The 15,795-nt window shown below is 44.3% G+C and overlaps 1 protein-coding gene across 3 annotated transcripts in view; it reads left to right on the top strand.

Moving 5' to 3' along the window:
- ALKBH3 (alkB homolog 3, alpha-ketoglutaratedependent dioxygenase) overlaps nucleotides 1–15,795 on the top strand; it is a 49,918-nt gene that overhangs the window by 13,706 nt on the left and 20,417 nt on the right. For all 3 annotated transcript variants that reach the window (XM_027837667.1, XM_027837668.1, XM_027837669.1), the window contains exons 6-9: nucleotides 2,251–2,298; nucleotides 5,381–5,484; nucleotides 10,303–10,391; nucleotides 14,268–14,477. In XM_027837667.1, the coding sequence (XP_027693468.1) occupies nucleotides 2,251–2,298; nucleotides 5,381–5,484; nucleotides 10,303–10,391; nucleotides 14,268–14,477 (451 nt within the window). The remainder of the gene's footprint in view (nucleotides 1–2,250; nucleotides 2,299–5,380; nucleotides 5,485–10,302; nucleotides 10,392–14,267; nucleotides 14,478–15,795) is intronic.

Here is a 15,795-nt window from a genome sequence, read left to right as displayed (position 1 = left end):
TTTTGTGCATTTATATTTTAATAATAGCTCACATTTAGAGTGCTGTAAGATTTACAAAGCCAAAATGGGGCAATTAGTATTTAAGTGATATCTTTCATTTTAGAGATGAGCAAACAGATTCCCAGAAGTTAGTTGAGTTTCTAGTAATGACAGGGCTGGAAGTCAGACGTAGGCCTCTCCTGACTCTGAAGTCTATCTCTTTCCTCTACCCTCGACTGCCTCTAATTGAGTATATTCCAGCATTCTCAGCCCTTGACAGTTCCTAATACATTTTCCTACTAACTTGTATGTATAATACAAATATTTTAAATTTTAAAAAATTGTTATCTTTGATTTTGAATATTGCCTTCATTTCTGAATATATCCTTCTCCCCTCCCCAGCAAGTCTTCTTGTAACAAAGAATAAAAAAAAGTTTTTTGGTCTGGTTTTTTGTTTGTTTGTTTGTTTGTGTTTTTGGAATGGCAGTTCAGCAAAACTAACCAGCACATTGGCATGTCTTTCAGTATGTGCACCCTCCCACATCCATAGTGTCCAGTCCCCCCCCTTTGCAAAGAAGAGAAGAAATCACATTTTTTCATTTCTTTTTTTGGAAATCAACTTGGTATTCTAATCACACACAGTTCAGTTTCATTTTTTTTTCTTTCTTTTATATTGTTGCAGTTTTGGTGTCTGTTATTTTCCTGGTTCTTTTTATTTCACTTTACATCGATTTGTCTTCCCATGTTTCTCATATTCGTAGTTTCTCATAGTGCATGAATAATTCCTTTATGTTCATGTACTGCAATTCATGCGGGCATTCCCAAGTCAGTTGGCACTTACCTGGTTTCTAGTTCTTTGCAACCACAAAAAGGTATTGCTATGAATATTTTGTATAGGACTTTCTTTCTGTAATATATGCCTAACAGTGAGATTTCAGCGTTAGAGGGTATGAACATGTGGCCTCTTTTTTTTTTTTTTAGCATAATTCCACATTGATTTCCATAGCTACACCAAGAGCATGCTACGTGTCTTCCCGAAACCCCTCCAATATTAACCATTTTTGTCTTTTGTCTTGTAGTCCGTGAATCTTGATGTGACTCCAGATAATCTATTTACAGTAGCATTTGTTTTTCTAGCACTTTAGGGATTAGGAAGCATTTCCCCCCAACAACTCTGAATTGTGAGCATTGCAAGTGTAATGCTGCCTCCCCAGTCTATAAATCTAGTAGTAGTCAGAGCCAAGGTTAGAACCAAGGTATCCAGACTCAATACTTCATTCTACACCCCTCTCTATCCTTGTCTGCATGATCTGATAACTTCTGGGTTCTTTTCCATCAGTGACTTACTCTGTGACCCAGAGCAATTGTCTAGCCCCTCGTCTCAAGAGTTTTATGTCTCCTTTCCTCACTGCTGTGTTATGTGGTTAGGTTTGGCAAGATCTTTGGGATCTCAGAAAAACTCCAGCCCTAGAGAAGTGCCAAGTTTGATGTTTCCCGTAAGGCATTATTCAGGCTTTTGCCCTCGAGGTTTTAGTTTTCCATTTCTGTGTCTCATTTGAAAAATTCTGTGTCTAGCTTACTTCCCCTGGCCTTGCTGTCTAGCCATAGCTATGTTGAAAGCAGGCAGCCTTTTTTCATCATTGGACAGACAACAGTTTGGCATTTGAATCACCAGTCCCAGGGAAAGATTATTTTAGATTTGTCTTTTAATTCTTCCAGAAACTAAAAGAAAATGCATTGTTATCTTCTACATTAGACCCTTTAAAATCACCCTGGTTTCTTGGTTAAAACTGCCATTTTAAAGTTGTTGCTAGGGTTGGAGACGTCCTTCACAACCTCTACAGGAGCCAGCTTAGAGCCAGAGAGCCATTTTAGAGGTGCTGGTAGACAAGGAAAATCTGCAGCTGTACACGTAATAGGAGAAAAGGCTGATGGGGTAATTTGGTGCCCAGTGTATGTGCACAGGCTGAATATTGAGTGGATAGCAAACTGGATGAGAGTTAAGAGGAGACTGTGGGTAGATATATTGAGGAGTGAGTCCATGTTATTTTCCCTCATAGCCTCATATCCATAACTTTCCTATTTAATAAGGCTATGAATATTGTCCTTTGTGGACATCTGGCCTTCAGCAAGAGGAGGGGGCATTTGCTCAGACAGTAGGTCTTACCATTCATCCCTGCTTTGGCTCTCTGGGCCTTTTGAGTATATACTTGTAAGCCTGTAAAAACCACTTCTCATATTAAAATTTTTTCTTTTGTTTTCTTTCCTTAGCAAAGAAGGTGTCTACGAAATCAGTGCATCACCCACAGGCATTTCTCGGTGAGTGAGTGAAGCCTCGCAGTAAAGGGGCTGGTTCTTAGTAAGGCCCTGTCATTTCGGAGTACCCACCTGAGGACTTGACTCTGAAGATACACCTGTATATGTGCCGAGATTTGAAACATTTGACTTCAAACTCATGAATCCTATTTGGCAGCTTGGGTTAGAGAACAAGGATACTTCTGTTTCTTGACCTGTAAAATGAGGGGGGTTGGACAAAACGATCTCTAATTTTTTCCAAAAATTCCTTTTGGATTTAAAAATCTGATTTTCATGGACATTTTTGTTTTTTTTCCATCACATTCATTTCTGAATATAGCCTTTCTCCCTTCCCTACCCAGTGGTCCATCCCTTGAAACAAAGATTAAAAAGGCAAGTTTCTTTTAACTTTAACAGCTGTAGAAGGGCTGTTTAGTTAACTTTCCAGGTCCTTGAGCAAGCTGGTGGGAGAATTAGTGCCAGAACAGGTGTTTCTTAACTTGGGGCCTAGGCTACTTCACCGGTATCCAAGAAAATGAAACTACATTCTTATAGTTTTTACACCCATAGAAAATATGAGATGTGAAGAAAAAAGACACTTAAAAATTTTAAGCAAACCAGAACTTAATTGATCTGAGTGAATTTTTTTTTGAAAGTTCATAGGAGCACAGATTTAGAAGCAGCTGGGGCTTTAGAGCCTGTCTCATTCAGTGTCCTTATTTTACAGATGGGGAACTGAAGCTGAGAGGCTCAGTAACTATGTGCTCAGGTGGTACAGCCAGCATCTAAGGGAGGATTTGAATTCAAGGCTTCCTGATGTCCTAGATCCAGCATGCTGTTCACTCTGCCATTTAGTGATGATGCTATTGGTTTGGATGGTTCATGGAGTGCCTTTGGGAATTACCTTCGGAACCCATTTGTAAGGCACCCGGGATGAACATCCTTACTATTTTGTAGTCAGGCCACATTTTGACACAGACTGCCATTTCACTCACTATTTTCCATCAGTTTTGGCTCCAAATTGCTTATGGTTTTTACTGAATTTAATCCCCCCCAGTGAAGATTTGTCGCAAATGAGAATATTTAAAAGCTGTCCTTCTGAAGGCAGTTCCAATGTTGGAATGAACAAGAGACCTCCCAATGTGACCATTTTGAAGGATACAGCCATCCTTTGGCCAGATAAATTCTGGTATGTTTGTCTTCTTAAGGAATCACTCTTATTACAAATGAGCTTTGAAGGCTCTGCCTGGGAAACAGGAACCTGGCAGGTTCCACTGAGCTCCAAGGACCTTAAGTATGGGTCTGGCGACAGTCTGTGGCTGCTGTCCAAGGTCCAGCCTGGCTGAGTGCTGAGTTGTCCTCTTAAGTGATGAATGTCCAGGAGGTTGACCTCTAGGCGATGAAATTTTTGACCAGAGCGACCTGTTGCCTATATTTGCATCTCATAGCATTCCTTGGAACTGGCAGAGGGATGTTCAAAGGGAAATTCTTGATTCAGGAGACTGTAAATCCTAGAACATTTACTTTTCTTAACACTTGAGTAATTAAGTTTTCTATGAAAACATCATAGATCGCAGTGTTGTTTGCCCCAGATTCATCTTTTGCTATGACAAGGATTGCCCACTGTGTATGATAACACTGCATTATGGGAATTGTATAGCACCTAGAGTAAACATAGACTCTGCCCTTCAATAGTTTATTGTCAAGAGACAAGACTAAGGACTTAACAATAATATTAACTTACATTTATGCAGCATTTTAGGTATTTCAGAGTGCTTTCCTCATAGTAGCCCAGTGGGACAGGGGTTACAAGGATCATTTCCCCCATTTTATAGATTTAGAACAGGTTCATCAAGGTGGAGCGTCTTGCCCAAAGTCACATATCCTAGGGTCTCTTCACTGCCTCTTCCCATCTCCAGAGTGAGGGCACTCCCAGGAATAGGGAGAACATTGGATAGTTGTTCTCTGGGGAGCTGTTGGACAGCTGGAAGGTTCCCACAAGATCAGAGAGCGGGAGCAATCCTTTGGAGAATCTCATTTGTCTTTGTGTGCTTCATCCTGAAGACCTGAACCGTGAATCATTGGCTTTAGGCCATCATGGTCTGAGCAGCTTGAAGAGAGTGGCCTACCAGTACTGTCTTCGCCTGACCAGATACTGCCTCTCCCTTTGCTATGGGGGGGGATTTGGGAGTGAATGGAGGGATGGGGGGATAGAAGAGGGGCAGATATGGGAATGGCATGCCTCATGTTTGATCCTAAAACACAAAGGCATACAGCCAGGGTTAGGGAGTGATTCTGTTCATTATCTCAGATGCCTGTGTTTTCAGATGAACCAAGGTCAGGGGCTACATCCAAGTAGTTTATATTCTTTTTCTCAACTATAGCATACAGTCATTACATCACAAATTGGCATACTTTGTGTCTCATGGCTGAGATGCGTGAGCATCCTTTGTTCATGCATCTTTCTACTCTGCCCACCTTTCTTATCTTGGATGCATTTATTTCTCTCATTCTTGTTGCCTGGCTTTATGAAACATTCCTCCTTCCCTCACAAGGGATCTTATTGGGTTTTTTTTTTGTTTGTTTGTTTGTTTGTTTTTTACTATCAATTCATTTGACTATATGGCATATTACAAGCTTTTAGTATACTTTGTTTATTTCCTACCTGAGCAGAGTAACTGTTTGCAAAAATTATTGCAGAGCAGTCATGTGTTTTTTTGAAGATAGAACTTACTGAGCACTCTGTGGACTGTATTTTCTGCCAGATCCCCTAAACAGATTGAGCTTGCATATTGTTGCTGGCCTGGACCTCTTTAGTCCTTTTAAAGATCCCAAGTAGGGTACTGTCTTAACATTTCCAGCTTATGCAGTCTCTTTGCATGTTTTTATGGCCCAGTCCCCTCTAGTTTCCACAGCACAGTATTGTCCAGTCACACACGGTGTCCCTTGGTTGCTCACTGCCTTGCTGACTTTGGTTTTCCAAAGTGCCTTTTGATTAATAGGAGGTGGGAATGCCCCGATAGATTGGCTGTTTGCTTTAACATCTGTAGACGTTATCTCTACCTTGGTGCACTCTAACCTGTCATGCTTCTGCTTCCTTTGTCAGGATACGCTTGTTTCCCAATTTTGTTGAATCAGAAGAAGCAGATTGGATATTTGAACAACTGTGCCAAGATGTTCCGTGGAAGCAGAGGACTGGTATTCGAGAGGGTGAGTTAGGGAAACTCATTACCTTTCTTCACGTGGGCATTTCTCATTTTAAGCTAGGATCACATCACAAGAGCTTCGAACATCTTAGCTCGTAAAAGGTGAACATCATTTTCAATGTCCTTTCCACTCACGGGAGACATTTCTTGTCCAGAAGCATCATGAACCTAAGGAATGGGGACACTTGGTGCTTTGGGGTGTTCTGTCGGGTTTTTGTATGTGGCTGCTTTCCTACAGGATTATTTCTATAAGACTTGTTCTAAGTTCTTGGAGTCTGTAAGCTCACGTTTCTAACCCTAAGTACTCAGTTCTTCAAACTACTCTCCTCCCATCAGCTACTCCTCCACTCCATGTCAGCTGCCTGCAAAGATACTCACATCCTGGATCTTGCCATTACCCACAGATGTACCACCCCCGTGTTTAAGAATTTGGAAATTCCCTTATCTGATCATAATCGAGTGACCTTTCACCTCTCCCTCTGCCTTTCTTTGTGTAACCTTACTCTTTGTTCGCCCCATAACCTTCAATCCCTTGACCCTTCAGTTTTCTCCTAGGCCATCTCCCCTATAGTAGGCACTCTTTCCTCTTCTCCCCATCTTGACCCCTTGGTGAGCTAATTCAGTTCTCCCTTGTCTTCCTCTCTTCCTCAGTCCCTAGCCCCGTCTCCACATGGCCAGTTACACCTAGCCAAGCCCCAGCCTTGGATCACCCCCACCATTTGTCGCCTTCGCACCTGCACACATGATGATGAATGAATGTAGAGAAAATCACACAATCATTCTGGTTGAGTCCTCTACAGATTTAGGTTACGCAACCTCAAGTGGGCCCTCACTGCTGCTAGACTTACTATCCCACTCTCCCTTCATCAAACCTCCCATGGCTCTCTCTCCCTCAACCCTTTCAACTGAGAACCTTGCCTCACATTTTACAGAGAAAATTCAGGCCGTTCCCTCAGAGCTCCTCCCTCCCCATCTCCCATAACTCGTCACCTCTCCCACATCAAGTGCTGGCCCCACTACCTGCAGCTCAAGGGATCTCATTCCGTGCTGTCCTCTTCAATAGATTGTCCTTTCTGTCCTCCCCTCTTTCACTTATTTTCAGTATCTCCCTCTCTACTGGTTCCTTTTCTCCTGCCTACAAACATGCCCAGGTCTCCTGTATCCTGAAAAAACCCTCACTTGATCCTTCCATCTCTGCTAACTGTCTCTTGTTTCTCTTCTGCCCTCTGTGGCTAACCTCCTTGAAAAGGCCGTCTACAACTGAGGCCTCCACTTTTTCTCCTCTTACTCTCTTCTTTACCCTTTACAATCTGCTTCTGCCCTTACTCCACCAAAACTGCTCTCTCCTAAGTTGCTCTTTTAGCTGCCAAATCCGATGGCCTTTTCTTAGTCCTCATTGTCTTTGACCTCTCTGCGGCTTCTGATCTCTCTCTCCTCCTTGATATTCTCTTTGCTAGGTTTGCTGCTCTCTGGTTCTCCTACCTCACAGACTGCCCTTCCTCTGTCTCCTTTGCTGGATCCTCCTCCAGAACACACCCTCTAATCATAGGTGTCTCTCAGGGGTCAGTCCTGGACCTCTTCTCTTCTCCCTTGATACTATTTCACTTGGTGATCTTATCAGCTCCCATGGATTTAATTATCCTCTCGGTGCTGATGTTTCTCAAAGCTACCTATCCTGTCCCAGTCTCACATTTCTAACTGCCTTTTAGACATCTTGAACTCAATGTCCAATAGATGTCTTACAGTCAGTATGTCCAAAACAGAACTTATCCTTTCCCCTAAACTCTCCCCCCTCCCAAATTCCCTATTACTAGAGAGGGCAACACTTTCCTTCCTGTCTCTCAGGCTCATAGCCCAGGGATTATCCTCGACACCTTGCTGCCCCTCACCCCACTTGTCCAAATTGTTGCCAAGGCCTGCAGATTTCCCCATTCCAACATCTCTCGAATATCCCCCTTTCTCTCCTCTGACACTACCACCAACCTAGGGCAGGCCCTCATCACCTCACCTGGCTTATTGCAGTAGCCTCCAGTCATTGCAGTAGCTGACCTCAAGTCTCTTCCCACTCCAGTCCATTGTCTCTTCAGCCACCAAAGTCATTTTCCTAAAGCAAAGGTCCGATCATGTTACCCCTTCCCTCAACACTCAGTACCTTTCAGTGGCTCTGTCTTGCCTCCAGGAGCAAATACAAAATGCTCTGTTTGGAGTTCAGAACGCTTCATCACCTAGCCCCCTCCTGTCTTTTGAGTCTTCTTACACTTTACTCTCCCACACTTGTTCTTTGATCCAGTGACTCTGGCCACCTGGCTGATCCATGAACAAGACTCTCCGGGCATTCTCTGTGTCTGTCCTCCGTGCCTGGATTGCTCTCCTTCCTCTGCTCCCACTGCTGACCTCCCTGGCTTCCTTTAAATCCCAACTGAAATCCTACCTTTTACAGGAATCCTTCCCCTACTTGTAATTATTTCCTATTTATCCTGTATCTAGCTTGCTTTTTATATCTTTGTTTGCACATTGTCTCCCCGTTAAATTGTGAGCTCCTGGAGGGCAGGGACTGTCTTTTGCCTCTTTTTATATCCCCAGGGCTTAGCACAGTGCCTGACACGTAGTACGTGTGTAAGCAACGTTTACTGAATTTATTGAATTCTCTTCTAATCCATGTGATCGCTTTCAGTTGTTCTTTTAGACTTTTTGGAGTAGACCACTAATTTCATTGTTATAGGCAGCAGTATCCTGCTGAGGGAACTCCTTCTACCCTACACGCAGCAGCACGTCCTCTACAGCTTCTGCCCCTAGATAGCCACCTGCCTGGGGCACTGAGGTTATGGGATGCAGTCCATATTTGTCAGAAGCAGGGTTTGAACCCAAGTCTTCCTGACTCCCAGGCTGCCCTCCTGACACACTGCCTCCCTTTTGCAGACTTCCAGAGACTATTTTATTTTAGGTCATATATATACAGTTCTCACCCAGACACAGCCATATCTGTCCTGTAAGCAGTTACTACTGAACATGGAAAGAGCCCTGGTCTTGAGAGTCAGGAGACCTGAACCACTCACCTCCGCCATGTTCACCTCTGCCATACTCACCTCCATCACTCTCACCTCCACCATACTCACCTCCATCACTCTCACCTCCACCGTACTCACCTTCATCGCTCTCACCTCCGTCATACTCACCTCTGTCATGTTCACCTCCACCATGCTCACTTCTGCCACTCCCTCCTTGCTTGGCTGTCTGGGTGACTGGGTAAGCTGCGTGGCCTCTTTGACGTTCCTCATCTGTCAGACCAGCTGTGCTTGCCTGGCTTCCCTCCAGGAATGGGTGTCAGGGTCTGAGGGGAGCACATCCAAAGGAACCTTCTTTTCCAATACATTTTTTTTTTATTTTTTTTCCCCCTGTTCTTCATTTGAAATCTTTTTTGTAAAACTCTCTTGTGTAGTTGCCTTGGTTTTCTCTCATCAGCTTTGTTCCCTGCCCTTATTAGCTCTGGAATCAGCTTTCTCCTTCCTGCTTCACACAGTCAGTCTTTCGTTTGTGTCTGAGCGTCGGCTCTCCTGCTGGTCCCATCATTCGAAGCGAGTCTTTTGTCAGTCTTTGCTGAGTGACTTCAAAACAAAATCTTGCACCTTTTAATGGAAAGGACCCATTTCCTGTTGCTTCAGCCTTTTGAGTTGTCTCTCTTGCACTTTTAATTTCATGTTGCAGAGAATTATAAGCATAACATATGTTTTAATGCCAGATTAAAAACCCAGAGACAGTTGGAGTGTGAAGCCTTCCAAGGTGCCTGCTCCACCACGTGTTGTCAGTGGGGGGCGCCTGTGCCATGGCCTTTCCTTAGCATTGTCGGGAGGAGGGACGGGGAGCAGTGCACACTGGCATCAGCTCCTGAGCGTCCCCTCCCCGAGAGCAGTTACATAAAGAGGGAGAGGCCCTTTGGAAGTGACGGGGAAAGGGGAGGAGGGTCTCAGGGAGCCACTGCTTCAGTTGGCTGAAGGCTGGCTTTGATAGGAGGGCTTTGCTGCCCTGTTGGCTTCAAGTCCTGTCCCAGACATATGCAGCCTGGGCATGGGCTGATGTAGTGGAACCCTTTCCACTGCCTTTGGACATCAAGGGGAGGGGGTTCTTTAAAAAAAGCCATTGTCACTTCTCTTCTTACCATTCATCTCCTTCCCCATGTTCTTGCCTTCCCCCTCCGTAACCTTGTCGCTCATTCCTCTCTGATGGCTCCTTTCAGGTAAATGTCTTTTCACTTTGATTCGTCATGCACATTCTGATCCCTGGACCTTTGTTTTTGCAATTTGCCCAATTTGGAATATCTTGACTCCTTCTGCCTGCCCATACAAGTCCTACCCATCCTCCCAAGGCCCACCTCATGGCTCAGTTGTAGCTGCACTGCCCACATCAATCTCCTTTGTGCCTTCCTGTTGTACTTACTATCTGTGCTCCCACACTTTGACCCCTGATCACGCATTATCTTGTATTCCTCTATGCCTCGTGTCTAAGAAAGATATTCTAGAGGGAGGGGACTCAGGCTTTTCTTGCATTTTCTGTAGCATCTAATACATTGCAGAGCTCTTAGTGAACACTCAAAAGCTATATTGATTCCAGTGTAACCTGTGTTCACAGAATGAAGTCTCTTTGAAAAGAAAAAACAAGTATGCGTGTTTATGTTCCCACCCCCCCACCCCCATTAGAGACCACACTTGGGTTTTACACAGTCAGATTTTGCAAGGGAGGATATTATGAACTATATTAAAACCGATCTTGGATTGAATTGAATCCAGTTGAAAAATTCCAAAGGCCTTGTGTTTTCTTTCTATAGGTATAAGTTATCTGCAGCCAAGATTGACAGCATGGTACGGAGAACTCCCTTACACTTATTCCAGAATTACAATGGAGCCAAATCCTGAAGTATGTTCAGATTTTATAATTGATGTATTTTTATGGACTAAATACTAAGAATGTATAGTATGGAACTTGAAAAGAATACTCCTACTGGATAGGGTCTGGGGGGGGGGGGCACCAGTCCTTCAGCCCTTGGTGACTGTCATTCTTCACGTCCTTTTTGTGATCTAGTGAAGCACTTGAGAGTAAGATCAAAATAGAAGCAGTACTTAGCATGGCTTATTTTCTCAGCCATTCTCCCTTCTGTGTATACGTTGGTCTCTCCATACTATGAGGTAGTATCCTTGAGTCTGCCCTATGAAATCAGATCGTACCTTTCCCTCCCCTAAGCTATTTTGTCATTTCTGAAAAATCTGGAGCTTTCTGTGTTGATCTGTGTGTTGATCTGTGTTTTGACTGGAGCTTTCCAACCTCCAGCTTGTCATTTTCTTGGGTGTTTCTGCCTCCCTTTTGCTTTGTTTGAAATGTCCACTAGGGTAGGCTGTTACAGCGTAGTCTGTAAATTAAAATTGTTGAGAGGATGGAGTTGGTACATAAGAGCCCCCGGATGAGTTTGGAGGAGCCTTGCCACTGGTGAGGGATGTTATGTGTTAATTAATAAACTTGGAAGAAAAGGATATTCTGTTCACTGTATGTGAACAAACAGAAGTGTGAGACATTTCTGAGAATGTAGTTAATCTGTGGCAGATGCTGGTTAATTTGTAATGGAAAACTTACATCTGAAGATGTGAGAGGGTAAAAATATTGACCAAATCATCATGGTTTTTCGTTTATTCCTGGTTTGCTATTTTGTATGTAGCCCAGGGAAGTAATCGACCCTTGACCACTTGAGGTTATTTTGGAAACCTGTGTTGGGCATTGAGCTCTCAGTCCAGTTTGTAGTTTACTGTTGCCCATATTACTTGGCATCATTAACTGTCTCTCGTTATCAACAATTATTGAATGGGATCATGGCAGTTGAGCTGGGGGCGGGGGAACAGCTCTTATTCATGGTGGTTGCTCTTTCTATGTTAAGTTAGAAGATAGATGGAGCCTGTTAAAAAGTGGTGGTTTAAAGTAGGAACTCACAGCATTTCTCTCTTTCCAGACCCTGTTGGCAATTTGAAATTCCTTCAAAAGGATTAGAATTCTTTAGTTTGAAATTGGGTAGTTTGTTGGGAACATACTTCAGCTTTGCAGATAGATTTTTAAAATCTCTTTAGTCTGCAACCTAATTTTTAGAGTTGGTATATGGGTTAAGGTAACTAATCTAAGGTAACATGGGACCAAGTGAGGTTGTAAAGCACCCTTTCTAGAATTTTCGTTAAAGCAGAGTAAACTATTACCTAACCAGAATAGTTTGTTTATTTCTTGGCTTTAAATTGCGCCTTAGATGCAGTTTTTACTGAAAGAGGGATATGGACCAGCCAGCCGCACTCTCCACATCCATTTTAACTCTGGGATTCCTTTATTTCTTTAGCATTTACTGCATTCCCTTGACTTTTCAGGATGGGTTGTCATTCTTGAGGATGTCAGATAGAGACGTTTAGGCTCCCTTAGAGGTTCCACTGTTTGGGTCGTGGGGGAATTGGGCGAGTCAGTGCAATAGTGATAAAGGGAGGTTTTGTCCTCTGACTCATTGCTTTCTTCTCCCCTATCTTTCCATCATCCTGCCACCACGAAGAATGGAGATAATTACAACCTAGAACCAGCACAAAATTTATTACTGTTACATACTGCGAACTGTAAAACTTGGGCACGCTAAGAGTTGTTCCTTAGAGTTCCTTAGCTCTTTTGCAGAAAGACCATTCTCTTTTTTCATTCACTTCAATCGATATTTTTTGAGCAATTATATATGCACGGAGACACTATGATTTATGCCTCTCTCCTTGTTAAGTCCTGGCTGATCTTTGTTATTGTGATGTTGTCAGTAAGTGCAAAGCTTTAGAATCATCAGGAAATGTAGCTAATTATGTTGTCTGAGGAACTTTTAGGAGGAAAAGGACTTGACCCGAGGTCAGATCTTGGCTCTGTTACTACTGAATGTAGTAGTAAGTAGTTATGGGATAAATACAACTCTACCCTCCCCTGGCCCCCATTCCCCAACCACAGTTACGGCTTTCACATAAGTATGAAAGCAAGACTCTAAAAAGCCCTTCCTTGATGATCTTAGCAGCCCGGAACCCTGAGTGACCCTGAACACTGATGGTTTTCTTTGGCTCCTGTCCTTTCCTCCACCTTCATACGCACTAGGGTGCATTTTTGAAGAATCTTTGAAGAACTCTGTAGAGCACTTTGTTTGAACTTCTGGGAGGAAAGACACGTAAACTGTAACAACAAAGAAACAATTCAGGGTGCCCCAGTAGAAGGCGGTATAAAGTGCTTCATGAGGCTGGGGTCAGAGCTTCCTGCCAAGCAGTGAGAAAGCAGGAACTTCCTCAAAGAGCCAAAGTCTCCACGCAAACCAGCCAGCCTCAGTGACCCAGAACCCCCTCTGTGAGTCTTCGTGAGCCCTCAGTGAACACGTGTAGAAGGACAGTCAGGGTTCGAATTCGGTGAAAGACAATTGGCTTTTCATTCTCAGATCACTGTGTAAAAAGCAGGCCACAGAGAAGGCAGCCTTAAAATCTTGGTAAAAACAATGCCCCCCACTCTTTCTTAAAGCAGCGAAGGACCCCCATTGAAGTGCCTTCTCTGCCTCGATCCTGGGGCAGGGGAGAGAAGCTTCCCCTGATCTCCTCCTCTGACCTCAGCACTTTGCTTCCTCTCTGTGATGCACTTAGCCTCCACCTGGTGTTACTGTTATCTGATGACTTGTTCTCTCTTCCCTACTGGGGCAAAAACTTCTTGTGGATGGGGAGCAAATTTTACTTGGCATCGTATCCCCCACAGTGCTGTCCTTAGCGTGGTCCCTTGCATGGAGGAGGTACTCAGTACATTTGTAATGATTGAATTATTATTGATCTTGTGTCTTTACATTATTTTTACAACTCCCCAAAATAAACGTAAATACAAACAATTCCGTCTTTCAAAATAAATACAGGAACAGAATTAACAGAAGGAGGGTTACAGAGCAGGGTGGTTATTCATGCCAGAAAACTCCATTTGGTACCTTTTAGCTACCTGGAGACCCACCAAATGTGCCTGGTCTGATATGATACTTCTGAACCACAGCTGTTACAAGCCTGCCGATTTAGTTGTTCATAGACATGGTTTACCCTGGTTCAGTTTAGTGACAGTTGTCTCCCTGCAATGGGTCATGTACCAACTGTTTATGGTGAAAAGAAAAGGAATTGGACGGCTAGATTTGTTCTGGTCCTTTGTGACCTTGGTGGTGGTGGGGGCGGGGTATGGTGGGGGGTTGATGGTCTTGTTTAGTCATGTCTTACTCTTCATGTGTGGGCTTTTCTTGGCAAAGATACTGGAGTGGTTTGCCATTTCCTTTTCCAGTGGATTATGGCCAACAGAGGTTAAATGACCTGCCCAGAGTCACCCTGCTAGTTAGTGACTATCTGAGACCAGATTTTAACTAGGGTCTTCTGACTCCAGGCCCAGCGCTCTATCCACTGAGCCACTAGCTGCCTCCGGCTGTGGTATAGACCAAGCCTAATCGTTCTCATTATCGGTTCAATTCCAATATCACATTGCGGAGGGTGACTAGTCTTTATACTAGTTCGTCATCAAGTGTAATGGGAAAGGATTAAATGGTATAATGCTGTGCTAATATAACCAGAGAAATAGAGCAAAAACTCAGCTGTTGGACGTACTCAGGGAATGGGTTCCAGATCAGCATCCCTCGTCCTTATTTCTAAGCTGTTGGTTGATGCCCCCTGTTCTTTTGGCGCCATTTGCTGCCTCTCACTTCCTCTCTGTCCTCTCCTTTGTTGCGCCTTTCCACTGCAGTGGCATCCTGTGCTCAGCATGCTTAAGAACCGCATCGAAAAGAACACCGGCCACACCTTCAACTCGTTACTCTGCAACCTTTATCGAAACGACAAGGACGGCGTCGACTGGCACAGCGATGACGAGCCCTCGCTGGGGACGTGCCCCATCATCGCCTCCCTCAGCTTGGGGGCCACACGCATCTTTGAAATGAGGAAGAAGCCCCCCCCAGTGAGTACTCTCTGTCTGACCCCACGTGGTCCCCGGGGCAGATCGCAGTTCAGCACCGTTGTTGGAATCATTCAGTCAAGTACCTACTATGTGTCAGGTGCCGTGCCAGGTGCTGTGAAATAAATAGTCTTTGTCCTCAAAGAGCTTACATTCTTTTGAGGGGAGACAATATGTAGGAATGTAAAAGACATGTACAGAGTAAGTCCAAGGGGCTTCTGTGGGGCACAGTACGGTGAAGGCAGTTAGAGAAAACGGGAACATTGTGGGTGATAGGGAGAGTGGCGGGTGCCCTGATGACACGCCACCTTCTGGCCAGCCATTTCATTGTAGCCTTATTCATTATTTTCAGCATGTCGTTGATGTACGAGTGGCTTACTTTATTCTTGCAGATAAAGCAACTAAGCCAGGTAGATGTGGTGGTGGACTCGTAATCACAAAAGTCGGTGACGGAGATTGCTCTAGGAGTCAAGGCTTTAGCCTTCATAGGTCTTTTCAGTGGATCATCCTGATATTTCCTCTTGATGCACAAGGATGCTTGGACTGATTTCTGCCCAAAGTGCCATGGTATTTTTGAAGAGCCCCCTGATAGTGGCTACCTTGGCTGTTCTGGTGGGTGGGTTCAGCATCACAGTCTCGTGGGGAGCAGAAAAGTAGTAAGACGTCCATGCCGAGAGGCAGTCTCCCCCACACTTGTTCTGTACCCAGGCTTTTCTGGGTCCTGGCACGTTTTAGCTCAGAGACTCTGACGAGATCCCAGCCAGGGTGGTGTGCTTACACGCCACTTTTTAAATATGACCTGATTCAGACCATGGACACATTGGTCACCTGGGGCTTGATATCTGTTCTTCCTCAGAAGTCTTTCTCTGAGGATAAAGCTAGATGGAGCAGTTGTTCTGCTGAGTCACATATGGATGCCTAAACACTGTGTGTGGTGGCCTCTGCATTTTATTTTGTGTAGGTTATTACATTGTCTTGCTTCTTCTGTAGAGGAGTGTCAAGGTAGCTGTTTGGAGGCGGCTGCTGCTTGGAGGCGTAAGCCTTTTGAGTGCAAACCCTCACTCTGCTGTTCACCCTGCACTCTGGTGTCCTCTTCTGTAAAGAGGGAATGCACTAGCTGCTTCACAGCACTGTACACTTCTGAAGTGCTTTGTGAACCTTGAATCTCAGAATCTAAGTGCCAGCTCCTGTTAAGGTCATCCCCGTTTTACAGAAGAAGAAGTCAAGGCTCAGGGAAGTTAAGCGTTTGGCCCTAGTTACCTGCTTAGTCACTGGCGGAGCCTGGTCTTCAGATCTGGTCTCCTGGTTCCAAGGCCAGCAC

Source organism: Vombatus ursinus, unplaced genomic scaffold (assembly GCF_900497805.2).
Source record: "Vombatus ursinus unplaced genomic scaffold, bare-nosed wombat genome assembly UNPS02014822.1, whole genome shotgun sequence".
NCBI classification, from domain to species: Eukaryota; Metazoa; Chordata; class Mammalia; order Diprotodontia; family Vombatidae; genus Vombatus; species Vombatus ursinus.
Note: the sequence above shows the minus strand (reverse complement) of the source record. Positions and strands in the feature narration are given on the sequence as shown.